We start from the raw sequence: 26,943 nt of genomic DNA, 5'->3' as shown, positions 1-26,943 counted from the left end.
ATTTGATTGTCCTGTTGTGTAACCTGTACTCAGGAGGAGAGGCTTCCCTCAGAACTGAATACAGAGAGATAGAATGGTTCCACCCAACTGGCAAAGGGTCAAGCAAGGCTGGAGCCTATCACCCTTGCATGCAGCAAATATCACACCCAGAGCAGGATTAGACTCAGGCATGAGGAGTGAAGATTGGAGTAAGGTACATCAACAATATAAGAGATGCAGATGATAAAATAATACTAGCACAAACCAACATAGACCTGGAGCAATTGCTGAAGAAGGTCAAGGAGGAAAGTACGAAGGTAGGCTTACTGTTGAACATTAAGAAAGCAAAAGTAATGACCATAGAAGATCTACAAGAATTCATCCTAGATCATGAGAAAATTGAAATTGTCAGAGTTCCTGTACCTTGGATCAAATATTGACTGGAATGGCAACTGCAGTCAAGAAATAATAAGACAACTAGGATTGGGAAGGACAGTAATGAAAGAAGTGGACAAGATCCTAAAGTGTAAAGATATAATTCTGAACACTAAAGTGTCTATCATTCAAGCCCTTGTATCTCCCATTACCATGTATGGATGTGAGAACTGGACAGTGAAGAAAGCCGATAGAATGAAAATAAACTCATTTGAGATGTGATGCTGGAGAGGTGTGCTGTGAAGATACTGTAGACAGCCAGGAAGACAAACAATTGGATTCTTGAGCAGATCAAGCCTGAACTCTCCCTGGAAACCAGGATGGCTAAATTGGGGCTATTGTACTTTGGCCACATTGTGAAGGCATGAATCAATGGAAAAGACGATGCTAGGAAAGGTAGAAGGCAGTAGAAAGAGAGGAAGACTACATGGCAGACAGTTAGACTCTATCAGGGAGGCTACAGGCCTGAGCCTGCAGGAACTGAGCAGAGCAGTGGAGGACAAGGGGATCTTGGAAATGTCTCACCAATAGGGCCACCATGAGTTGAGGTCTACTCAAGGGCAGTTAACAAGTTGAACAACAGAAATGAAGATACACCATCATTCATGCCATGCATGGGCCCTCCAGTTGATTTTCAGCTGCACATCCCATCAGCCCTTGCCAGTTAAGCAAATGATGAAGAAACATCTATAGAACTGATGAGAAGTGAACAGGAGCCAGGGACCAAATATCTCTGTTCTACCAAACCTCTCCAAAAATGGCAACAAGAAGTGACATTGTATCACTTCCTGTCACCATTTTGAGAAGGACTTTATTGAAGATAGAGGTAGTGGGGGGTTCTGTGGAATTGCTCTTTGAACACTCTCTCTCTCTCTCTCTCTCTCTCTCTGTGTGTGTGTGTGTGTGTGTGTGTGATTTGGGGCATCTCCCTATGGTTTTCAGGTAAAAATACCCAAAACTCAGCCAGGAAAGTGCTCCAGGTCTTCTTGATGTGGTTGGGGGACTAGCAGGGTAGGTGCCAAAAAAGTGAGATCCACGGGCTTCCTGCTGGCCTCACTTTGCCTATCTGTGATCTAGTGGGCTGCAATCCACCCACCCAGGTCTGTTCACCTGCTTAAATCAGACTTGTCCTTTCCTTGCCCCTGCAGCCTCTGCGAAGTGCCCTAGAAGATTCTCCAGCTGTCTGGGGCATGCTTTAAGAGCACTAAGTAGGCTGCGGCAGGGAAGGAGAAATAATTTGCGGTTCCAGTTTCCAGTTGTAATGTTGCTGTCCGTGCATGTTGAAGGATTGCCTGTTTTACATGATCATCAGTCCCAAGACGTGTTCATTGCAACAAAGCTGCAGCTGCCTTTTAAAATGCAAATTTAACATCACTGTTTGTCATCCTGCTTATGAAATAGGTTTCATCTCATAAGTTTTACATCAGCATAAGCCAAGTCATGCAAATGCCATGATAAACCAGTGTAGGGTTTATGACTTGAAGGGAAAGCGTGGCGTTTTTGTGCGTCATACAACTGTTTGGCTGGCATGGTATTATGGTGATAGATTCATTATTTTCTTTGCCAGAAATGAAAGTTAACACTTTGCATATGAGTGTTGAGTGTGCATGCTTGCACACTGATGTGCATTTTTATTCCGCCTTTTCTGGGAATGGAAGAAGACAGATGTCAGACCTCCTCTAGGAGCCAGCCACTTCATTATTGCTTTGGAGAGACGTTTATGAAAAGAGCCACTGTGTCTTCCAGTCCCTTCTGCAATAGCTACTGGAGAAACTGTCTGGCACAGTTGCACTCACCGCAACAGGCCACTTCTCCTTCTTCCTTTGCTTCCTTTGGAATGACAGTTAGGAAATGCAATCCTGTTGTTAAACGTTACTGCAGTTATAGAAGACAGCTGTGTTGCCTTAGAGACACCCTACTCTCCCCAGCCTCACACTGTGGAAGACTTTATAGCTGTACAAAAGAGTCATTTTGCCCAGAGAACTCCTGTATTCCTGTGGTGTCAGTTTGTTTATTAATCTGTCATTTTAAAACAATGAAGCAGCTAATAAAGGGGTATTGTGGAGTACATACTCTATGCCGGTAGGAACATGGGAATGATTACAGTTCTTAACTGCTGAAAATTGTGTTGAAGGGAAGCAAGGGGCCTGCTGTGTTGGAACTCCATTTGATCCATGTATGTGTACTGCTGACAGGACCAAAGATGCCACAACTGTGCCTGCATATACATGTATTTAAGCATTTCTTTGAGCTTTCAAGATGCAACTTTCAAAGACTGTGACTATGTTCTCCTTTAAGACTGCAGGGACAGAATATTTGTATTTCAAATCACGTGGATCTAAAAATATATGTACTGTTTCAAATTGGGGTGAGTGTTAGAGGGAAATAGTTCATTGATTTCAGAATGCTTAAGAAGAGACTTCCATAATCAATTCCCTCCAGATGTTATGGATGATAACTGCCATCATCACAGCCGCGATTCCTTTTGGCTTCTGTGAGTATGGTGGGAATTTTAATCCAAAACCCCAGAAGGTACTAGTTTGGGAAGTGTCTTTTGTTGTTGTTCTTTATACCTTAATCATCTTTCTCCCAAGGAGTTAAGATGGCATAGTTCCCCCCCCCCCCGTTCCTTTTCTTCACGACAACCCTATGAAGTAAATTAGACTAAGAGAATTTGACAACACCTTATTCTCAACATCTTTGCACAGGTCATATAGACTCAGGGCCATGTCCTATTTAATTAAGCCTGTCCATCTGTAATGCGGTCTTCTTCTCTTCCTGCCTTTCTAAGCATTATTGTCTTTTCCAGCGAGTTCTTCCTTCTCATGATATGGCCAAAGCATGACAGCCTCAATTTAGTCACCTTGGCTTCTAGGGAGAATTCAGACTTCATTTGTTCTATGACCCATTTGTTTGGCTTTTTAGTCATCCACAGTATCCTCAGCACTCTTCTCCAGAACTACATCTCAAATGAGTTGATTTTCTTTCTATGACATGCTGATTTTCTTCTGTAATTATTTAGTGTACCTCATTATCCAACATACGTTTGCTGTGTGATCCCTAGTGCTTATTCCTTTTCTGAATCCTGCTTGCGCCGCTGGAATTTCTCACTCCATATATGATAGGTGTCTTTGTTGTAGAATTTTGTGCATGATTTTGTTTTCATAGGAAATTAGTGCAATAGTCCTGTAGTTACTGCACTTTTTTGTGTTTTCTTTGTGGCGAGGTGATAGGAATATATATTGTTCATTTCCAATCTCTGCGCTATTGTTTTGTTTTCCATGTTTGTTGGCAGATTTTAGTTAGAACTAAAGTTGATTCTGTCTCAGCAGTTCTATTAGTATGTCATCTGTTCCTGGTGATGTAGTCTTCCAAATTCCTTTGAGTTGCTTTCACTTCACTTTCCAAAAGTTGGGGTTCATCTTCGGCTGAGTCTTCTTTCCATGTGTCATTCATCCTTTTACCTCTTTAAAAAAAACTGCTCTGTGTATTGCTTCCGTTGTCTTTTTATTTATATTTGTCATGTATTATGTTCCTCTACTGATTATAGAGTATCTTCACCCTTGCTTGAAATTTTCCTTCAGTTGCACAGATCTTGTGGAAGAAGTCTCTTGTTGTTCATTTTTTGTTCTCAACTTCTATTTCTCTGCAATGATTATTATAAGTAATTTTCTTTTTCCTTGCACACTAATCGTTGAACGGTTGCATTCATGGTTCTGGATCTATTTCTGTCTCCCTTTTCTTTTGCTTCTCATGTGTCCTTTATTGCTTGAAGTGTTCCATCCATTGATTTTTCTCTTTCTTTTTGGCAACAGATAACATCTTTTTCCATTCCTCCTTGGCTATATCCCTGACCTCTATCCCTAGTTCATCTTGTTCCTGATCAATTAGGCTTAATAATGCAAATTTATTTTTTGCATTATCTTTAAATTCTGCTGGGGTATTCTTCAGATCGTATTTGGATTGTCTCATCATTGGCTTTTCTTGGTGAGGCGTTCTCCAAGAGAACCATTGCCTCTCTCTGCAATGCTAACATGTGTTAGCTATGGTGCCACTGCTCTTCTCTCATAAGATCTTCCACCATTGTCACCCATCACTACTGCTGCTGCCCAGTAGCTACTTGGTACCCTAATACTTCACCTAATGGTGTTAAGACTAAAATGTTACATCTTCCCTCAAGGACGTCCCCATTAGAGCCTTCCCCATTAGAGACCTGCCTCTCTCAAGTCCAACCCCTCTGTCACCTCCATCTTTGTTGTTTGAAACTCGTCTCACACACACATAAGCAGTAGTGTAACAAGTGCCTTGTCTGATGCTGTCTGACACACAAGCCATTTCTTTCATATTACTCATATGTCATTTAGGAAATGCAACATGACAAGTTTGCTCTTGAAGAGCATAATCTAATTTGTGTTTCAGTCTTATGTAATTGACCTAATGTGGACTTCACTTCCATGGATCTGGTCAGAACTAACCTATAGCCAGTGACTCATTGTTTTGCTTACTGTACAGTTTTCCTGTCCTGAAATGCTTCCTTTCAAACATCAAAGATGCCTGACAACAAACATCCAGGTCTGCAATTAAGCTGCAGTCTGCAGTTGAATTTCAGTCATTCATGTGATGGCGATCATGATACAGCTAAATCCACTGTTCATACAAACTACAGCAGAACCTTAGAAATCAATGGGACTTTTAGAAATTATGACTAAGAAGCCTTGTTCGTTTCAATAGGCGTTCTCTTCTTGGTACGAGTGTTCAATTTAGCCAAACAAAGCTAGACTAAATCTACTACTACTCCCAACTACAGCAGACATATTGAAATGAACAGGACATTAATCACTACTTATATAACTCTCATTGATTTTAGCGAGTTTGCTCTAGTGGGAACGAACATTTGATTTAGCCTACAATTGCACAACCTCTGCCACTACTTTTTCTAGCCTTACTTCCAACTCCGAGGGTTACATTTCTTAAAACTACAGTCTGTGGTTTTTAGGATCAAATACTCAACAAAGTACTATCTGTCTAAAGTAAGATGAAAGATGACTAGAGAGGAAAGCAAGCAAGACCTTAAAATGAATTCCAAACCAGATCAAAGTAACTACATCATTTTAATTGTGATGACTGTGGTGTGGTATTTTAGGATACACAAAAGTACATGGTTGGCTGCCTGTTTGCTCTTCAGGCCTTACAGGAGTAAACTAGGTAAAGATTCTCATGAGCACCCTCCTTTCCTTCCATCCAACTCTTGGTTTTGGAACTGTATTCCAAAGAGAAGCTTTACTCATCTCAAAATGGGGGAGAGAGATCTGTTTCCCTAAAATGATAGCCTGCCCTCTGAAAATGCCCCCGTCTTCTCCATATCTGGTGATTGGTTAAATCCTCTTTCTTCTGCCTGTGCAAAGTTGAAAAATGAATCCATTTTGCACCTTGGAAATACTTCAAAGTGGAACAGATTGGTATGAAGGGCTATGATAGTGACCTATATTCAAATATGACATTATGTTAACTTCTCAACTCAATTAATACATGATCTATTTTCTCTGTGGTAGCTGTATTTTCAGAGAGAGGCTGTGCTGAAGAGCCGCTTGTCACGCTTCAGGAAGGTGTGGGCTGTGTACCCCCATTTCTTAACCAGTGTCTGTATGCTCTCATTCTCTCCTTTCCCTTTTTCAAGTGCTGTTGCTGCCTACACAAAGCAAATCAGAAAGCTGACAAGATTCTTAAAAAGTTAGAGTAAGCGCTTGGGCTGAGTTTCAAATCAAGGAATAAAAAAATTCCCCAGGGTGTTAAAATGTCCTGGTGCTTGGGTTGCTATAAGAGGGCAGGAGGCAGGTTTCTCCACCTCCCTTATGTGTTGCTCTTGGTAGGTGCTGTCGCCTTCTTACTTCCTTAATGGTGGTTGGAGGAAGAATTGAAGATACTGTACTAGTAAATAAGACTTCTCTTGAATCCCCAGGATTGTGCCAACAATCAACCAAGTCACAAATGTATACCCTTTTGGAGTCATACAGATATTCAAATGGTAGTGGTGTAAGTCTGCATATTCTTGGTTATCACAATATCTAGGTTCATTCCAGCCTGGTTTTAGCAGCAAAATAGTTTGGCTCGTTTAAGGCAAGAAGAGCATTATTCAGCTAAATCTTCTGAACTACTCCATTAATTTTGGCATTTTTGATCATGAAATAATTCTGCAGCAGCTGTCTCCTATCTTGTTGGCTTTTTCCATAAGATGTCTTCAGGTGTTTGCTGCTCTGCCCCATAGCAGTTACAATGGGAGATGCCATGGTGTTTTTTTTTTCCACAAGAGCCCACCCCCGCAAAAAAAATTAGATTTCATATTTGTGAAATTGCTGAATGAAGATTGGGGTAGGTGTTATCACCATCTGTGCTTCCCTTTCTCAGCAAATTCAGGTGAGTTACTGGAGTTAGTGATCTGGTGCAAAGTCAAATGGATTATTGAATACCAATAAACTGAAATCCAATTTGTACAAGACAAGGGGGTACTGCTGGTGGATATTTTGCCTGACTTAGGAAGTGGCATTTGCTCTTTTCTGGATGGGGTTGCACTCTCTCTCCCCTTCCCCAAAAGGAATCAAGTATTCAGCCTGGGAAATGCATTTACATCTGCCCTTATTTGGAGGCTCAAGTGTTGTAGAACATAATCTTGGGATTGTCTGTGAGTTTTGGATAGAGGTTACCGGGCCATGGTTGTCCATATTCTCATAGTATCTTGCTGAGATTTACTGTTAGTGCATTGTGTGTGGGGCTGTTTTGAACACTGCTCACATGAACCCTTTGAAGAACCCTTTGAGTAGTATTGGCCCCGTGGTGCAAAGTGTTGAGGCTGAGGTTGAAGGATGATGGCCTTTGCTTACTTTGGGGATTCACAGCACATGCTGCAAGTACGGCTGTGTAATTTACATTATGTTATTGCATAAAGATATTCCAAGAAAAGATAATCCTCATAGCATTTGCATAAACTTATGTAACAATTTTCTACAATTATAACCATGTTTTCCATTTTCTGTGTATTGTTTTCATATGGATATGTTTTTAAAATGTTCCTTTTCTCTTTAAAGGGCCGCGATTACTGTTCAGAAGAGGAGGACATCACATAGTGCCAATTCTGCTGATCGAACAGGAATACTACTGTGTAAATAGATTATGGTCCAGTCAAGATCTTTTTTTGGAAGTCTTCTCAAGTGAACAACACTACATAACAAAAGATCATTTCCACATTGTATGCTCCATTCAGTTACAGTGTTTCTCAATGACCATACAATGAACATGGCTACAGGAAAGAAGAACTGCTTGTGTGGAACTGCCTTTGCTGCTGCTGCTGGTTGAAATTTGTTGCGGATTGTCACTTACCTTGTCCAGGAACACAGCAAGTCTTTGACATACAATCTGAATGACACTGTAGATTTCACTGGGGCTGCTGGCCGGTTTTCTCTCGGCTGAGCTAGTGTTGTACAGTATCTTCCATAACTGAGCCTTCCAGTTCGTCAGACCAGCCATGGATGGGGCTGTGGCGTTCCTGTTAATACTGACAATGTAGAGCTTTGGAAATGGGATGCTTTGCCATGACAGACCTCGTTTCTCTGCTAGGAAGAAGTTGTCAATTTAAAAGCATGTTGTCACAGAAATACTGGCTATGGTGATGCAGGAGCAGAAAGCTGTATTTTTTAAAAACACACACAATTTCTTTTACTAGGTATTTCAATCGAGGAATAAGCTTTCAGTATTGGCTTTGCTGACCGCAGATGGAAGTTGTGATCGCAATCAGTTTGAATCCCTCTTTTTTTTTTTCTAAGGAAATAAACATTTTACTGTTTTTAGGTATTCTTGTCTTATACCCATTCATACAGTCCAACATGTTAAGCATAACTGGGGAAAAGGGAGAAGGGGACAAAGTACCCCGTGGAACTATAATGGGAGAGGATGTTATTTTAAAGCGCCTGTGTGCCAATTTGGGATGTCTTGTAGAGTTTATTTTTCCATAATATAAAAAAAGATGATGCTCTCTCTTCTCAAAGGCAGATGTAATATTTTTAACAAATATTGTCACGAGTAAAAATAATCCTAAGGTTTTAAAAAAAAAAACACTTTTGCATTTATTTTTTAAAACACCTTTTGCTGACAAGATTCTCTTCGGTGTCTTTGAGGGGTGTAACCGTATTAAAAAGGCTTCTTGGAAGCTGAACTTTTTATCCCTCAGTTTGCCTTAATTAGGGTACCAAGATGACAGCTTGTCAATAAAACTGTACAAATTGAAAAAAGCACATTTTAGATCAGTCTATAATTTTGTGATGTAGCTTTGCCCAGGATCATGTTAGATGTTGCAGATAGGAAAGAGTTGGTGTTTATCTGTTTGTTTGTTTTTGGTCTTCGTATATCCATCTCGTTTAATTAGATTTTGCTAGTTAAGCACTCATTGTCGATACAGTGAAGCGTGAGCATCACTGAACTTCTCTGTGTCTCCAGTTTGATGAATTAACCTGCTCCAAGGTGTAGCCAAGTTAGGCGTGATTAATAAGGGATTAGATGGACACACACTTGCTTTGCCCTTTCTCCTAAAAGAGTGGGGTGAGAATACGAAGTAGATGAGAGCTTGATAAACATCTTAAGCCATTTGTGGAAAGGTCAGACTTCAGCCAGTGGAAAATTCCCTTCTGCCTTTGGGAAGCCAGTAACAACCACAGGAGGATTTGAGCTCTGTGATATGAAGTTACTGCCTTCAGCAGCACCAACTCAATTACCTAAAATACAGAGGAACAAAATTTACAAGGGAAATCGCACTGATGCTGCACACAATAGCTTGTTTAAACTTCCTGGAGTATTCTGTTTTCTTTCTATCATCACTCATTTGGGAGTTTTTAGGGGTTACAAGGTGTGAAATAAATTCACTTAAGAAGTACATTCCCAAGCATCTGTACAGTCTCCTCAGTACCACTTTCTCCAAGTTGACTGAAAGTTAGTTTCTTTTCTGGGTCCCTGTGTCTTGTCTGTCTGTTCAGAGTTGAATTTCTTCTGGTTTTCCTCTAGAATTAAAATAGAGGCTTCTCTACTACCTGGTGTTGACTTTATTTCCCAAGTGTTGCCTTTTCTGAATATGGCAACAAAACAAAATTAGTGACAAGAAGTTACTCTTTTTTAATTTCTGTGTAATTTACAGCAAATTCTGCAATCCCAGGAATCCTCAGTCAGGTAAGTTAACGGATGTTAATCCAAAAGGTTTATGGAAGAGATACTCATTTACAGGTATATGATTTTACCAATTGGGTAACATATCGTGAGGCTCTACAACCAAATGGTGGAGTGTATCCCAGACCTCCTACACTCACTGATCTGGCCAGGGCCTTTCTTATTCTTTTTTCAGTGCTATAATTCTTTCGCTGTGTGTGTGTGTCAGATACCCAGCCACTGTAGTATCAGTTATGTAATCCTGTTACACCCCACAACAGGAAGTGATCTGGAATCCTCTAAAAGGTATTTGGGGACAGTTCTGGCCAAAAAATGTAAAAAGCTCTTGTATGTTTTTAATTGTAATGTTCTCATCAATTGTAAACTACTCTAAGGGGCGATATAGACTGACAGAAAGGGGCAGCAAGACGCTGCCCCTTTCTACCCCAGATGGAGACCGCACCAACCAAACGGTGCAGCCTCTGGGAGGCGTAAAAAGAACATGCTTCTGGTGGGTTCTTTTTAGGCCGTGCACGGGGTGCTGTTAGCATGCTCACACATGATTATAATGTTGGTGTGGTGTTGGTTAGGTGCTGTGCTGCATGGATGTCATCATTGCGCACCTCATGTGGGTGGGAGCGCGGCAAGATGGTACACAGGTGCCGATAGTAGGGCTGGGCGCGTGTGGATGTCCAGCCCTATCTAACCCTAATTTTGGCCCCAGGCCAGCACAAAACTCCCATCTGTACCGGGCCAAAAAGGAGCCAGAAAAGATGACTCATTTTTGTGCTCTGTGGAGGCCGGATTGGTGCCGTGGCATGCGTTTGCCACAACACCGATCCAGGGCAGAACAGGGTGGCATCTCACCTCCCCTTCCTTCCCATTTGTACAGGGCCTATGTCCCAATTTGGGAGGGAAAGTGGGATTATCATCAGCATCATTTGTCTGTTGACCATATTTTGCCTACCCCTGTTTTAATTCTCTTACACCTCTGCTAAAAGTCCTTTAAAAATACTGCATGTTTTTCGATTTCTCATTCAAGAGAGGTTCTGCCTCACCTTCCTAATGTTAGGGCCAGCCATGCCATGGTGGAACAACCTGATACAATGACTGGAAAGGAGATCGCATTGCTAGAAGTGCGGAAAGAGAACTATCTTGTTAACCACTACCAGATTTTTGAAGCATGCTTAGAAGAAACATCTACAGAACTTGTGCCTCTGGGGAAAGCCACACTCTTATCATCATCATTTCAAAGTGTAGATTGCCCACGTCTTCCTCCAGGTAAGGAACCTTGCTAGCCTCATCTGTCTTATTTTCCAAGCCCTGAAAAGCAGAGGGGTTAATCTGTGACTGTCATTCTTCAAGTGATCCTCTGGGCAGTCTTCCATCTTGCTTACCTGCCCTATAAAGAGATCCTACAGAGAGAGTCTAGATGGAAAGGAAGATGAAGCATCTCCAAAAGTAACATGTCTAGAATTCATCCCAGCTTACTTTACAGAAAAGAGGCACATTTTAAAGAGCATTTGTTGTGATTTGGAGTTTTGATGTCTCATAGCTTTAGCATGGACTATGTAGCTATGTTGACCATGTACCACAATACAACAAAATTCACAAAACAGTGCTACCTTTATTGGGCCAGTTAAAATGCACAATATACTTCATGCAAGCTTTCAGATCTTCACTTGCTGCTTTATGAGGCAAAGATGTTAAAAATCATACAGGAGAATAAATGTGATGATATTAGAGCCATAGGCCTACATTTTGGCTCAGGTGTTACTTTTCTTGCCAGTTAAATGTCTGGAGAGATTGCAGTGTAGGCAGGGGCCACTCCTTGGCCATGTGGCAACTGAGGACAAATTTTATTGTCTGTGTTTTACTGCTCTTTGCTCCCAGTCCTTACATGGCCAAGAAGGTGAGTGGCCTCTGCCTCCGTTGATAGAAGGAACCATGCTGATTAATCCTCTGCCCTCCCACTTTTTCAGCTGCATGTAAAATGTCCTGGTTGCTCTCTCTTCCCCTAACTTTCCTCCTCTGTCCTCATCTTCAGTTGCTGTAAGCTAATATCAAAATGTAAAAGTAGATTGCACTCAACTAACTCAGCTTGATGGTAGTGCAGAAGTGGGGGCCGAATGTAGGCCTTCTCTGTGGGCTCAGGCAAAAGCAAACTGCTACAGCCTCTCCTAGCTTGTGTGTTCTTCCTCCTTAATAACTGTTGCCATCTTGAAGACATTCTGATGTCCTAATTTTCATCTGTGAACTTTTGGAGGCTATGGTTGGGTTGTGTGAAAGGCTCACTGAACACTAGTGTCAAATAGCCAGAGCCTAATATCCCAACCCTGAAACATTAAATAGAATTACTTGGATTTGTCACAGATTGCATTGTCTGCTCCATGGTAGACTACAGGTTACTGGCACTTCTGAAAAACGTAAGGGAGATGCTGATCAATCTTCAGATGGTTAGCCATGCCTCTATTACATTGAGCCCTAAAATACTGGCACCTGGTTCCTATTTCTGCTCCACTGTGATGCTAAAGGAGGGTGCAGAGCTACCCCAAAACATTTTGCTTCCTGAGATGGAACAATAAACGGTTCCCTCCGCTTCCAGATCATGGTGCATAATACAAAGTGAAAAGCCCACAAGCACCCCCATATTTGCTATCTGGAGCAGCTAAGCCCTCTGCCTAATGATAGGGCTGGCCCTGAGGAAAGGGGAATGAAAGCACTCCTTGTCAGCTACTCTGAAAAGGACTTTGGAGGAACAGCAGGAGACAGCTGTGAGAAGAGTACTTTTCTCCATCCGTTTCAAACAAGTGACAGCTTCATGCTCCAACTTTCCAAGAAAGACTGAGTCAGAGACAGTCTTGATTATTTCACTTCTTGCAGAGAAATAGGCAGAGGTTGGGAAAGTGTACAGAACTGTCTGAGACTAGTTCATTCTGTTAGAAGGAGCAGTAAATAATTGATTCATGCCTCTCAGTTTGATAAAATATACATAGGGTATAGCAGAATGTCTCCCCCGTTTTGCTCCTGATGACATGTATGAACTAATAAGACGGAGAGAGAATCTGCTTCCACTCAGTCACTCTTTTCAGCGTGATTCCGTTTGCAAACAGCAAGTGGCCCTCCAAATGTTGTTGGAGTACAACTCTTTCACCATCAGTTGGTCTGGTGAAAACTCATGGGAGCTCTGATCCAAGAACATCTGGAGTGACATAACTGCCCATTACCAGCAGAGCTTTGCCTGCAGACTACAGTATCATCTCCATTGGGCAGAGACCTTGGGCCCATTCACACCACACATTTATAACACTATTACTCCACTTCAACAGCCATTACAATATGCGACGGAATCCTGGGACTGGCAATTTAGGGAGGGGAGATTTAGAACAAGCTCTTCCAATGTGTCACCAAACTACTATTTATTTGTACAGTATTTATTTATTTCCAAGATTTATATCCCGCCTTTCCCCTGCAGTGGGATTCATGGATGGATACTAGGATGGAACCTCAGCAGCTAACACTATAACTGTGTAGTGCAAATAGGCCCTTAGAAAGGGAAATATGCTTCAGAGAGTTAATTCCTCCCTCATAAACAGTCTAGAAATTCTGAGTGATATTGAGAGAGAGGCATCCTATATGTGTATTGTGTGTATGTGTTTTCAAGTCACCTGTCGGCTTATGGCAGCCACATGAATTTCATAGGGTTTTCATACGCAAGGAATACACAAGAGGTGGTTTTGCCAGTTCCTTCCTCTGATATATAGCCTACTACAACATGGTTTTGGGAGTCTTTTCTCCAAGTACTAACCAGGGCCAATCAGATTTAGCTTCCAAGATTGGCCTCCTCTTTTCAGACATCCTCCACAATTGGGGAAGAGGGACCTCAAATCATTCCACTGTTTTCATCTTTGCAGCCATAATCGTGTAGAGGACAAATAGTGAAGGGGCCTTAGAATTCAATATTTTAAGATAACTGGATTTTAAAAATGTGTTACCTTTTCTGGACCATGATCTAATTATGCAGGAGGACAAGCTGTTCATGTCATTCTCTCTCTGGCTTCCAAGGAGGAAATGTGCTCAAATGGGTACCTGCTAACAGGTTCAATGAAATGGCTGTTTTTAAATAGGTTGAACATTGTCAAATCTTTGCTATGCCCCTATATTGAGCATTACTCTTTAATAAGATAAATTGTTTTGTTTTTAGAGGTGTAGGCTGTAAGTCTGTGCTTAAAATCAGAGCTTGTGAAACTTACTTTTTTGGACCTCATACTCACAGAATTCCATAGACCAGATCGTTGAGAGATTCTGGGAACTGTCCTAAAATTAACCTTTTGAGTTAATGCTATGCTTTCTGAATGCTTCATATACAGAGAAAGAGCGAGTCAGTGTTAAGCGCTCAGTGTCCCACTGATTTCCAGCCGAAGTCATGTTTGGTTTATGGAGGCTAGAATGAACAGTGGAAGGGACGTATCCTGTGGTGGCAAGTGTCTCCATTCTACAACCGATATGAATTCATGTTGAAAGTCTGTAGGAAATAGCTATGTGTACAGCTATACACAGAAAAGATTCTGCTGAAGAAGGGTAGGTGAGAAAACCTGCTTGTTCAATTATTGTTATTATTTTGCTGTTCTCCAGCCAAAAGAGAAAACATCATGTAAGGAGATTAAAATACATAATGCCACACAGGTTCCTTAAAACACTATCACCTCTAAAAATGTCATCTTAACCATTGATCTGGGGATGGAGAAGAAGAGGCCAGCAGCACTCCTAAAGTAAGACTGCTATGTTTATCTAGAATAGGGGTGCTGCCTCTCTGCATGTTGTGTTTTCTGTAACCCCCCAAAACACCTCTGTCTTGTTGGCTTAAAAACCTTTCATATCCAGCTACAAGTTTTGACTCCCACCTTGAGCACTGCTCCCTAGAAGCACTGGAGTTGGGTGCTTGTCTACACAGGGATAACAGAGCTCTCCAAATCTCTGGACTGCCAACGGATATTTGTGGTACAATAAGGTTAAAGTTAATGTAGGTTTTCATCATCACTTGGTGAGACATGCCTTGTTAAGACTTTGGAATAAATCTTGGTTATATCCAAATATATCTTGGTGGATTTCAACATAAGACCTTTTTTTAACAGAAAAGAAATAATAGTAAAAGAGTGGTTAACTTACCCAGATCTTTTAAACTGCGGCCAAGATCAATATAGAATAAAACTGAACGAGGAACTGATATCAGAAGGCTATATTTTGCAATTGTATTCTTATAGGTATTAAGAATTATACCCATCATGAAGAAAGCAGGAGGTCATTGTAAATATTGGTTGTTTTCATTCTTTGGTTTTCCCCCTTTTCCCCTCTTTTTTGTTTGTTTTTTGCTGTTCTTCCTTTTATGTTTTGTTTCTTTGTGTCAGTGTCTATTTTTAATGTAGTTGAATTTAATCAAAAGGTTTTAAAAAAGAGAGATATATCTGGACTGCCAGACTTCACCATTCCCACTGTGCGTTTGTTCTACATTGAATTAAGAAATGAAGAAGGCTAAGGTGTTAAACGTATGCTTATTTCTTCCCCACTGAAACTCATTAAGCATAAAAATGCTTACCTGTGACTTTGCCCGCTCCCCAGGGTCTAAAGCAGCCCCAGCAGAGAGACTCTGTTTGTCACTTTGGAGGTAATTTGCACAGTAGCAGCAACAGCCCTCCTTCTTCCCATTGCTTCTTATGTGATGCCACAACTTATGCTAGGAATGCTGGTCTTTTAAGCTGTGATCATAAGAGGCTTAGGCAGTGGTGGTTCTTGCGTGTCGGTGTCAACTGCCTTTGCATCATCCCCAGCTCATGGTGACCCTGTGGATGAGACATCTGCAAGACTCCCTGTCCTCCACTGCTCTGCTTAGATCCTGTACATTTAGGCCCATGAACTCCCTGATTGAGTTTATCCATCTGACACGTGGTCTTCCTCTTTTTCTACTACACTCTATCTTTCCCAGCATTATTGTCTTTTCCAGTGAGACGTGACCAAATGGAAGCCTTAATTTGATCATCTTGGCTTCCAGGAAGATTTTCAGGCTTGATCTGTTGAAGGACCCATTTGTTTGTCTTTTTGGCTGTCCATGGTGTTTTCAGCACTCTTTTCCAGCACTACAACTCGAAATGAGTTGATTTTCTTCATCTCCACTTTCCTCCCTGTCCAGCTCTGACATCCGTACATGGTGATGGGGAATACAATGACTTGGACAATTCTAATTTTGGTGTTCAGTTGTATATTTTTACTCTTTAGCATCTTGCCTAGCTCTTTCATAGCTTGCCCTTTCCATTCTTAGCCTTCTTCTAATTTCTTGACTGCAGTCATTCTGATCAATGTAGGTACAGCAACACTACAGTGGTGCCTCGGGTTACGAAATTAATTCGTTCCGCCATTCCTTTCGTAACCCGAAAATTTCGTAACCCGAAACACTTTTCCGTTAGCACTGGAAAGCCTATAGCTGCACTTTGCAGCATTTGAATTTCGCGCCGAAATGAATTTCGTAACCCGAAAAATATTTCGTAACCCGAAACAGTTTTTGCCAATCCAACTTTTTCGTATCCCGGAAATTTCGTAACCCGATCATTTCGTATCCCGAGGCACCACTGTATTTTGATTTTCCCATTGTCTTGGTTGAATATATGTAGTTCCTCCTTGGTTACTAGTTTTGTTCTCTTTATTTTCAGCATTAAGCCTGCCTTTGCACTTTTTTCTTTAGTAATTGTTCTAAGTCTGTGATATATCCTGCTAGTAGTATGGTGTCTATCACATATCTTAGATTGTTGATATCCTTCCTCCTATATTAACTCCTCCTCCTGAATCTAAATCTGGTCTTCTTATGATATTATCTGCATACAAGTTGAATAAATCGAGTGATAAAATATAGCCATGCCTGACCCCTTTGACAACTGGGAATCATTCGATTACTCTGCATACTCAGGAAAGGCTAAAACTCTGGTGAAATTCAGTCTAAGCCAAACAAGACAATTGATTAAGAGCTCTTCAAGCAGAAGATGGGGAGGACATAAATTCAGTATAGAGTAATAGTGAAGCCATGTGCCAGTCCTTATTTAGCCAAAAGAGCTGAGTTATCAACCCAGTACAGTTGGCCTTTCTTATACATGGATTATTTATACACGGATTCAAGCATCCACGGTTTGAAAATGTTCAAAAAAAGTATAAATTTCAAGTATCAAACCTTGATTTCCCCATTTTATATAAGGGACACCATTTTGTTATGCCATTGTATTTAACAGGACTTGAGCATGCATGGGTTTTGTTATCCACGGGGGATCTTGGATCCAAACCCCAGCGTATAACAAGGGTCCACTGTACCTGCAGAAACAGCAGAAAAAGTATTGGGAGCGGGAAATCCTCTAATAGAGACCCCATAGCCCAGAAATATAGACAAAACCACATCTGTCACCTAACACCATCCCATGATCACATTTTAAATACATCCACAGTCCTGATATCTGTTTAATGTAGGGAAGGGAAATGTGTTCTGCCAGAACGTACTGGGTTGCATCAATGATTCTTTTCCACTAGCCATGTTGTGTAAACCTGATAAATGTTGTACTCCAGAATATCTGGATGACCATTTTATGTCAGAGGTGGGAATCCCATAAACTATTGTTTGCTATTGAACCACAATAACAAGAGTCCCATCTAGCAATTCCAGTGGTGAGGAATATTGGTACTTCCAGCAACATCTGGAAGGTAGCATGATTTCCACCTGCAATATGTAGCTTCACCTAAAAGTTAATATTCTGCAAAGGCAAAAGCTAACAAAATGAATTTCAATACAGGGAAACGGGAGATACTGCACTTAGGGCAGACAAATGAAATGCACATATATAGGATGGGGGACACCTGGTTCAACAAGACTACATGTGAAAGGGATATAGGAGTCCAAGCAGACCACAAGTTGAATATGAGCCAACAGTGTGATGCGGCAGCTAAAAAGGCCAATGCGATCCTAGGCTGCATCAATAGAAGCATAGTGTCTAGATCAGGGGTAGGCAACCGTTTTGAGCCGGGGGCCAGGTTGCTGTCCCTCAGATAACTGGGTCTTGGGTCATACTTGCCTTTTGAAAAGTGCAAAGTAAAGTTTTAATTGGGGGACATAAGTAAGAGTAAACCCTATTTCTTGTTAGATTTCTGAGTGAAACACTATGTATTTATCTGACTCAAAATGTCCTACTCTTCTCCACTTTAGTTGGTGCTGGCACGAGGTCAGAAAGAGTGCCTCAGCAACATCGAGGACTGCCTGAAGGAGAGGCCCCTCCCTCTTCAACTGTCATCTCGGCCTCAGAGGGAGCCATCAGGCAGACCCAGCAACATCGGGGACTGCTGAAGGAAGAGGCCCTTCCTCTCAACTGTCATCTGGCCTCAGAGGGGAGCCATCAGGCAGACCCAGCAACATCGAGGACTGCCTGAAGGAAGAGGCCCTTCCCTCCTCAACTGTCATCTCGGCCTCAGAGGGAGCCATCGGCAGACCCGCAACATCGGGGACTGCCGAAGGAGAGGCCCTCCCTCCTCAACTGTCATTTGGCCTCAGAGGAGCCATCAGGCAGACCCAGCAACATCGAGGACTGCCTGAAGGAAGAGGCCCCTCCCTCCTAAACTGTCAATCTCGCCTCAGAGGGACCATCAGGCAGACCCGCAAACATGGGGACTGCCTGAAGGAAGAGGCCCTCCCTCCTCAACTGTCATTCGGCCTCAGAGGAGCCATCAGCAGACCCAAGCAACACGAGGACTGCCTGAAGGAAGAGCCCTCCCTCCTCACAACTGTCATATCGGCCTCAGAGGAGCCACAGGCAGACCCAGCCACATCGCGGACTGCCTGAAGGAGAGGCCCCTCCCTCCTCAACTGTCATCTCGGCCTAGAGGGAGCCATCAGGCCGACCCAGCAACATCGGGGACTGCCTGAAGGAAGAGGCCCCTCCCTCCTCAACTGTCATCTCGGCCTCAGAGGGAGCCACTCAGGCGAACCCAGCAACATCGGGGACTGCCTGAAGGAAGAGCCCTCCCTCTTCAACTGTCATCTCGGCCTCAGAGGGACCTCAGGCAGACCCGCAACTCGGGGACTGCCTGAAGGAAAGAGGCCCCTCCCTCTTCAACTGTCATCTCGGCCTCAGAGGAGCCATCAGGCAGCCCCGCAACATCGGGGGACTGCCTGAGGAAGAGGCCCTCCCTCCTCAACTTTCATCTCGGCTCAGAGGGAGCCATCAGCAGACCCAGCAACATCGGGGACGCCTGAAGGAAGAGGCCCTTCCCTTCTCAAATGCATCTCGGCCTCAGAGGGTAGCCATCAGGCAGACCCAGCAACATCGGGGACTGCCTGAAGGAAGAGGCCCCCTCCTCCTCAACTGTCATCTCGGCCTCAGAGGGAGCATCAGGCGACCCAGCAACATCGGGGACTGCCTGAAGGAAGAGGCCCTTCCCTCCTCAACTGTCATCTCGGCCTCAGAGGGAGCCATCAGGCAGACCCAGCAACATCGGGGACTGCCTGAAGGAAGGGCCCTTCCCTCCTCAACTGTCATCGCGGCCTCAGAGGGAGCATTAGGCAGACCCAGCAACATTCAGGACTGCCGAAGGAAGAGGCCCTTCCCTCCTCAACTGTCATCTCGGCCTCAGAGGGAGCCATCAGGCAGACCCAGCAACATCGAGACTGCCTGAAGGAAGAGGCCCCTCCCTTTCAACTGTCTCTCGGCCTCAGAGGGAGCCACGGCAGACCCAGCAACATCGGGGAATGCCTGAGAGCTGGTGGGAGGACTACTTCTGCCGCTGCCCCCCCCCCATGTCACCTGGGAAGAAGTCCCCAGAACTGCGGAGGACTGTCTTGGCGCTTTGTGGTGGCTTTTTACCAGGGGGGAGGGGTCAGTTGAGAGAGGGGTTGTTTTATGTATTCTTAATTGTTTTATGGTATTGCTGTGAACCGCCCTGATCTATGGAAGGGCGGTATAAAATTAATAAAATTTATTTATTATTTATTATTAACTTTCTTTTACTCTTTGGCAGGGGAAGACCAGGAAAGAATTGATGACATTCCAGAAGAATTTGATGTTATATTTGCAAAAAGCCTTATGTCAATTCAGTTGTAGTTCCTTGTTGTGGTCACAGTTTTGTCTGAATGTATCACAACTTTTTTGATGAATCAGATGACATATGTGCCCAGTGTGCAATCAAAACAGATGTTGCCCCATTGCTTTAATTCACACAAAGTGTTTGCGTCAATATTGTGCCAGCCGAAGCTGATCATGTGGGACTCTTTTCCTCGCGTCCTGGCCTGGCGTTTGCGGCAGTGAGCGGGGCCTGAAGGAACCTGGGGGAAGCCTGTGAGGAGCTCCGGTGGAGGGGCGAGTATAAAGCGGGGAAACCGGACCCTCCGACACGTCCCCTTTGCCTCCTCCCCGCCGGAGTTGCCAGCTGCCCAGTGTCGCGTTTTCTGCGGGTGGCCTCCTCCCGGGTGTCGGAGGTGCACATCTGCGCACCGCCGGAGTGCCGCCCACGGACTGAAGGGCACAGCTGCGGAACTGCGCAATTGCGCAGTTTCTTTGGGATAGGAGGCTTTGGCTAGCCGGGAGCAGAGGATGCCTGTGGTGGCTAACTCTGCTCCAAATTCTTTTGGATTTGACATTTCCTAGTAGGTGTGTTTTTATTATACCTTTAACGGCAAAAAAAATGGCAGATTACCCACTGACCGCTCCAAGAGCAGGATTGCATTCCATAGTAATGCTTAGTGGTGTTTCACTTGCATGACTAAAAGGAAAGCAAGGAGGCGGCATGCAATTCTCTCCATCAGGATCCTACCATAGAAACTAGTTACAGTTGTATTAAACAGGGCAACCAAATGTGGAATGATGAGAGAGGGAATTGTCTATTTCTGTCTGAACCCTTTGGGAAAATTGACTGTCATTCCCATGGATGCTCCACTTATTGATTCTTTATATGGTTTCTATCAAAAAGGCACAATAAAATAATTAAAAGGAGCATTTTACTGTTGTATTTTACTGTAGCATAAGCCACCTCGCTCCTGTAGGGAGGCGGGATAAAAATGAAATTTCTATTCTATTTCTATTCTATTCACACTCTTGGAGTCGGGTGGTGAAAGCCAGAGATTGAACACATTGACCTCTAATATTTTGTGCATTAATAAGTTTATTTTTTATTTCATTTGTAGGCCACTTTCCTCCCAGACGTTTCCTCCTCTTTTTTTCTGATATTGGTGTCATCCTCACATAGGAGCTTGTTGGAGAGACAGACACAGTCATGCCAGCAATACTTCACCTTTGCCAAAGTATAAGGTGAACATTTATTGCACTTTTAAAATTCAGTCTGCTTCAAAGCTTTGAAGACACAGTTAGGCCCATTGAAACCTGCTCTTACTAGGAGCTGTAACGGACCCCCACTTAAGATGGCAGGGGCTTGGGCTTTACTTATCCCACAGCTGCCACCATTGTGTAACGGTTACCCTTCTTTCCTTATTGCTGCCACCAATTTTGTAATGACTACCCTCTTTTTAAGGGCTGGCGGCAGGGTCTTTCTTTAGAGTAGCGTGGAGCTGATATGTATGACTGACAAGCTTTTATGTAAACCAAAATATAACTTGATTAACAGAACCGTTGGACGTTTTATTCTTGAAACTAAATGATATTAGTAACTTCTAGTTCAGGCACAGGTTCTTAGTTATATTTCTTTCTTTTCCCCAGTTTCCCTTTTACTGTATTGGGACTTTCGCATCCCTTTCAGACAATTCCTCTTCCTATTTCCGCCCCCACAGGCTAACAATATCTCTTAGGTCTAATATAACCACAACCCCTGTTGAGCTTGGCTAATGATATTATGTAAATGGTATTATGTTGACTAGGCAGGACGTTTTCCCTTAACCTTAAATCTTTTCTCTCATCTGATTTTAACCAAGGTTTGACACTTTTAGACTCCTTTTTTCCTGGCTAACTTTTTTTTTTTTTGAGCTCCTATGACCACAGCCAATTTGTCATCAGGCTCATTAGACTATTATCTTATGGTCTATGACTGCTACTTTTTCTTTTTATTTATTCACGTCTAATTGCTCTTGAAAGCATTTTTTCTCTGGTGTATTTCTATTTTTCTTTTTGTATCTGTGTCTTGGACTTTATATTGAGAAGTTGTGTTGGGGGATATTGTATATTGTTTTTTATGTGGCAAACAGGGTTTTCCATCCAGCCTTTTGCTTGTGTATTGGCGTTATGGCAATTTTCACAAGAGTTGAACTTCTCTGTCTTTAGAGTTAGCTCTTTTCCAGTCTGGCAATCTCTGTGTACAGATCTCAGGTTTTAACTTTATGTTATCAAGTTCACCCTGATCTTTATTGACTTTTTGATGCAGAATCTGATTTTCTTGTTTTAAACCTATAGTTGTTTCTTGTAACTTTTATTTTCCTGTATCAACGCTCTTCTCTCCTCTTTTGATCTAAATCTCTCATTTGTTTCATCTAACAAACCCGTAGTGATAACATCTCCTTTATATCTATGCTAGGAGCTCTTTCTTGCTAGTTGAGGACGTTTCATCTCAGAAATCTCATCTTCTATTCTGAAATAATCTTTTTTCTGATCTAAACTTGCTTTTAGAGTACACTTCCCTCTGTTCTCTTTTCAACAGACCTTGTAACTTCTGGTTTCGGATTCCAGATTAGCACTTGTTCTTCAGGTGTTTAACTTTATCCTGGTTTTTAAACTTTTCTTTAAAACCATCCAGTTTTCTGCCAACTCTTTTTTTATTTTTCTTTCATACGTCTTTGTTATGTTTTATTCTCTCAACTGTTTTTAAGCTCCACTCTCTTTGCTGTGCCTCATATTCTTTCTTCTTATTTCTTTTTCTTTCATTTCTCTCAAATATTTCAGTTCTCTTAACTCTCCTTCATATTCTTTTTTTTTTAATTCTTTTTTAGTTTCAGGTCTTAATTTAAACACTCAAATCACACTCCTGTGATCTCTCATATCTCACAAGCTTTTTCAAAAACTGGCTAGATATATATCCAATACCTCCTAAGTAACATATTTAGGGAATTCTTTGGATCATAAAAGAGGAAACCCTTAATATTATTCTTTAAAATATAGTAACTCTAGATTCTAAACTATCATTAAGTCCCATGTCTTCATCTTTATGTCATGCATTTCTCTATCATGAACCATCTCAGTTTTCATTTTTTTTCATTTTTAGATCATGTATTTCTCTGTTTAAATATTTTTTTTTTCACTTTCAATTTTGGCCTTTTCCCTTTCTTTTCACTTTCAATTTCCTTTTTCTCTCAAAACTCTTTTACACTCAATTTTGGCCATCTCAAGTTTGATCTTCCACATTCTAAACTTTCTTGAGTTTAAACAGCCGTGTCACCACTAGCCACCATTTCTTCTCTAACTTCCTCTTCTTCCATTTCTATCCCTGCTGGAGGTTTTTCTTAGGGGCCTGTTATAGTATTTCCTAACAATACCTCAGACTTTTCACTCAGGAAATACTCTATTTTTACTGTGCCTCAATGAGTCTACAGATTCACTTGGATTTAAAGTCAAACTAGTGTTCCCTACTTTCACTTTCACACAGATGTTTACTCAGAATCACAAAGTGTGCTCTTTCTCTTCCTAAATAGTCTCTTGCTAATAACAATCTGTTTACCTCAGAGACTAGTCTTCTCTAGGGTGTCAGTCTTTAAGTGATCTCCTACCAATTACCCTTTTCGAATTTAACTCAGAGATCACTCTCTTGATTCCAACGCCTAGATTTTAACTGTAGGTTTTTGTCCTTTCCGTTTAACCGTTTATCGGGATATCTGGTCTTCCCACTCAGCCCCCTAACTTCAGCACACTTCTGGCCACCGATTGTCAATCCGGTGCTTTTAACAACGGTTAACTTTCTTTTTTTCCAGTCCCCTACAAATTACCTCAGCCAATACTTCCGGGGCTGATCTCATCCAACCTAGTCAGTTTATAGGTAATCTCTTACACAGTACCCTCGACTATTACCTCAGAGATTCCCCTCACTGACTTATACCTCCTTATTCTAACAGCTGAACTTTTTAAAGTTCAACTCAAATCTTGGGTTTCTGGTAACTTGAACTCAGAACCCAATATACCAATTTCCTCCAGCTCACTTCTCCTCAAACTCTCAGCCACTGGATTTTTCGGATCCCAACGCTGCCACCAATTATGTAACGGACCCCCACTTAAAGATGGCAGGCGCTTGGGCTTTACTTATCCCACAGCTGCCACCAATTATGTAACGGTTACCCTTCTTTCCTTATTGCTGCCACCAATTTTGTAATGACTACCCCCTTTTTAAGGGCTGGCGGTAGGGTCTTTTCTTTATATAGTAGTGTGGAGCTGATATGTATGACTGACAAGCTTTTATGTAAACCAAAATATAAACTTGATTAAACAGAACAGTTGGACATTTTATTCTTGAACTAAATGATATTATGTAACTTCTAGTTCAGGCACAGGTTACTTAGTTATATTTCTTCTTCTTTTCCCCAGTTTCCCTTTTACTGTATTGGGACTTTCGCATCCCTTTTAGACACTTCCTCTTCCTATTTCCGCCCCCAAGGCTAACAATATCTCTTATGATCTAATATAACCACAACCCCCTGTTAGAGTTTAGCTATTCTGAGCCTCTCTTCCCTAGACTCCTCAACCTAATCCAGTCCCTCTCTGGACCTAGCTGTTCCCCTAACTAACACTATCCCGCAGGATATTCTACTCCAGGCACTCTCTTTTCTAGAGCCCTGGCAGTATAATGGTAGGGAGCCTTTTCCCATTCAGACTCTACCCCTAACCATCTTTCTCTAACCCCTGAAAACCCTTCTTCTCTGGGTTCCAGGTCCTAACTCCTCAACTGAACTTTCTCCTGCCTGAGTCCCAACTGACTCCCCAACTGTCAGTAAGGAATTTTCAAACATTCCAGCCCACAGGCGATTGGCTGGTCCTCAGCTGCCTTCTGATTGGTCAGCTGGGCGTAGGAGCGTGACCAAATCAGTGTCCTTTTCACAAGATATTAAACAGAATTCCTTACCTGAGACATCAGGGATTCCCGAAGAAGGACCTCCAAAATGATACCAGTACAGTTACCTGAGATATGCTTCAGTTAACAAAGCTGGGTTCCTGGCCATAGTTCAGAAAGTTTAAAGGCAGAAATAACAGAAAGAACAAGGATAGGTTCATGCACCACAAAAAGGAAAAGGAGTTCAACACGTTTCCACAAACTAACAATATGTATATGTAAAATAAATCAAGTCATGTCAACTTCACAACAGTAAACAAAAACATTTTGATGAGCCCTGGGACATAGCCATTCTAGTCTGGGAAATAAATATGCAAAGGGAGCTTGTAGCACCTTCGAGACTAACTAAGCAAAGACATTGAAGTATAAGCTTTTGTAGACTTGGGCTACACATCTGATATATCTGAGGAAGTAGACCAAGTCCTTGAAAGCTTGTGCTACATCGTTTGCACAAGTTAGTTTCAAAGGTGCTAGAAGATCCTTTTGTACACTGTTGAACCGTCACACAAACTGCAGAAAGGTTATTTGCCGAGGGAATCGTGCCCACTCCTCTCCCTGCCTTATCGACATTTGACTAGCTTTAGAAACATGTCATTCCTTTTACTTTTGGACTCTTTTATGTTTTATCCTATAACAAAACTAGTTTTAAACTGACCATATGTCTAGGTTTTGCTGCTGCAACACATTTCAGACCAGCTCCCAAATAATTTGGAGATCTAATGGTGGTATTTTAAGAAGCTGACAACCTGGTGAGATTGAAGAGGGTGTCGTGGAGCTTTAATTTTGGAAACACAGAAACATGTAGAGGTTGATGAGGAAAACAAACTCTATATTGCAACAAAGCCTACACAATGTTATTGACTTGACTACAGCACTTTTTACATTTGGTTTCTACATCATTAATTTATTATATTATTTATTATATTTATTTGTATCCCACTCTTTTCCCAGGACTGGGACTCAACTTTTTTTTCTTTTATCCAGCCAATAAGACAGTATTAAGATGCAGATACGTTATATACATATATGGTTGTGTGCGTTAATATAAGAATGGGCACATTATTGTAGAGCTAACTTTCTTATGTCTGTGACACAACTGTAATTGCTGTCTTTGCTAAAAGACCTCAAAGACATTAAATGTTAGCAACAGCAAATTTAATTTTCTGCCATTAACACCAATAACAGAAAGTTTGGGTTGCTGAACTATTAATAATTCAGTATTTGAAAAAGTTTGTTTTCAGAATAGACTGTGGGAACTTATAGAGAATGGCATGAAGGTTTTCAGTGCCAAGCCATAGGGCATGTTGTCATTGGCATTTTGAAAAATGTTCTTCGTGTCACTTGAAAGTTGTCTTTCCCTAAACTATTCCCACCCCCATCCTTGTTGCCTTGAAAGAGTGGGAGTCCAACATGTTCCAAAAACTGTCAGGTTGGACTCCCCTCATTTTACAACCTGTTAACTTAGGAGAGAAAATAGATACAGATGGCAAGGTGACAAAACCTATCTCCCTCCACCAACCCTTACTAACATCTATTGTTCACTTGTCCTTCAAATGCCCTTTTCATAAAAGGTTAATCCGAAGTGATGTTAAAAATGAGTAAGGAATTGTTTTTTATTTAAAGGACATGTATCTACTCCAAGTGTAACAATAAGTTGGTTGCGAAAAATCAATCACATATGGGGAGTTCTTAATATTTTGTATGCCTTGGAGCATATGCAGGGAATTGTACAACTGAATCACTGCATTCTCTCCATCTTTCCATTCTCAATCAATAAATTAAAACAAATATTCAGTACCAGAGCAAGTATTTTACATGTAGGAAGCAGGAATCCCAAGTTTAGTCTATCACCACCCTAGTTCTTGTTCAACTCTTGGCTCAAAAATCTAGAGAGGCTAAAGTGTGCAAACCAGAGTACTTTAGATGCCTTAAAGGGCCTTTGCAAAATAATCTGGGGAAATGGGCTGATTCAAATTGGATACAGCAATCCTATACTCATTTACCTGAAAAAAAGCCAAACTGAATTCAACAGGACTTACTTTTGAGTAGACATGGGATGCCATGGTTTAGCTATTAGTCAGGAGTCCATGCCACCAACAGATTCTGAGAGGAGGCAGGCTGCAGGGCAAAGACTGTTTTACCAATCCCAATGTTTATCAAGGACAGCAAATTCTGTTTTGTGGACGAGTTGCTAACATTTTTCCTGCACAAAACCATCGAGACAGAGGAGGGAAAGTGAGGAGAGAAAATGATTTTTTAATTGCTATGAAAACAGAGGAATCAGGT

General features: G+C 41.8%; 2 protein-coding genes across 3 annotated transcripts in view; both read left to right on the top strand.

Moving 5' to 3' along the window:
- The window catches only part of C4H1orf21 (chromosome 4 C1orf21 homolog), a 145,639-nt gene extending 136,152 nt beyond the window's left edge, over window positions 1-9,487 (top strand). For both annotated transcript variants that reach the window (XM_042463706.1, XM_042463707.1), the window contains exon 6: window positions 7,497-9,487. In XM_042463706.1, the coding sequence (XP_042319640.1) occupies window positions 7,497-7,535 (39 nt within the window). In that variant the 3' untranslated portion in view covers window positions 7,536-9,487. The remainder of the gene's footprint in view (window positions 1-7,496) is intronic.
- A 119-nt stretch (window positions 9,488-9,606) lies between these two features.
- Window positions 9,607-19,724, top strand: LOC121929025. The gene is made up of 4 exons (XM_042464346.1): window positions 9,607-9,906; window positions 10,673-10,881; window positions 17,837-17,998; window positions 19,642-19,724. The coding sequence occupies exons 1-4, from the start codon at window positions 9,728-9,730 to the stop codon at window positions 19,722-19,724; spliced, it is 633 nt and encodes a 210-aa protein (XP_042320280.1). The 5' UTR covers window positions 9,607-9,727.
- Window positions 19,725-26,943: the final 7,219 nt, after the last annotated feature.

This window comes from Sceloporus undulatus, chromosome 4 (genome assembly GCF_019175285.1).
Source record: "Sceloporus undulatus isolate JIND9_A2432 ecotype Alabama chromosome 4, SceUnd_v1.1, whole genome shotgun sequence".
Lineage (NCBI taxonomy): Eukaryota > Metazoa > Chordata > Lepidosauria > Squamata > Phrynosomatidae > Sceloporus > Sceloporus undulatus.
The sequence above is the reverse complement of the archived record's forward strand: the minus strand, read 5'-3'. Positions and strand labels throughout refer to the sequence as shown.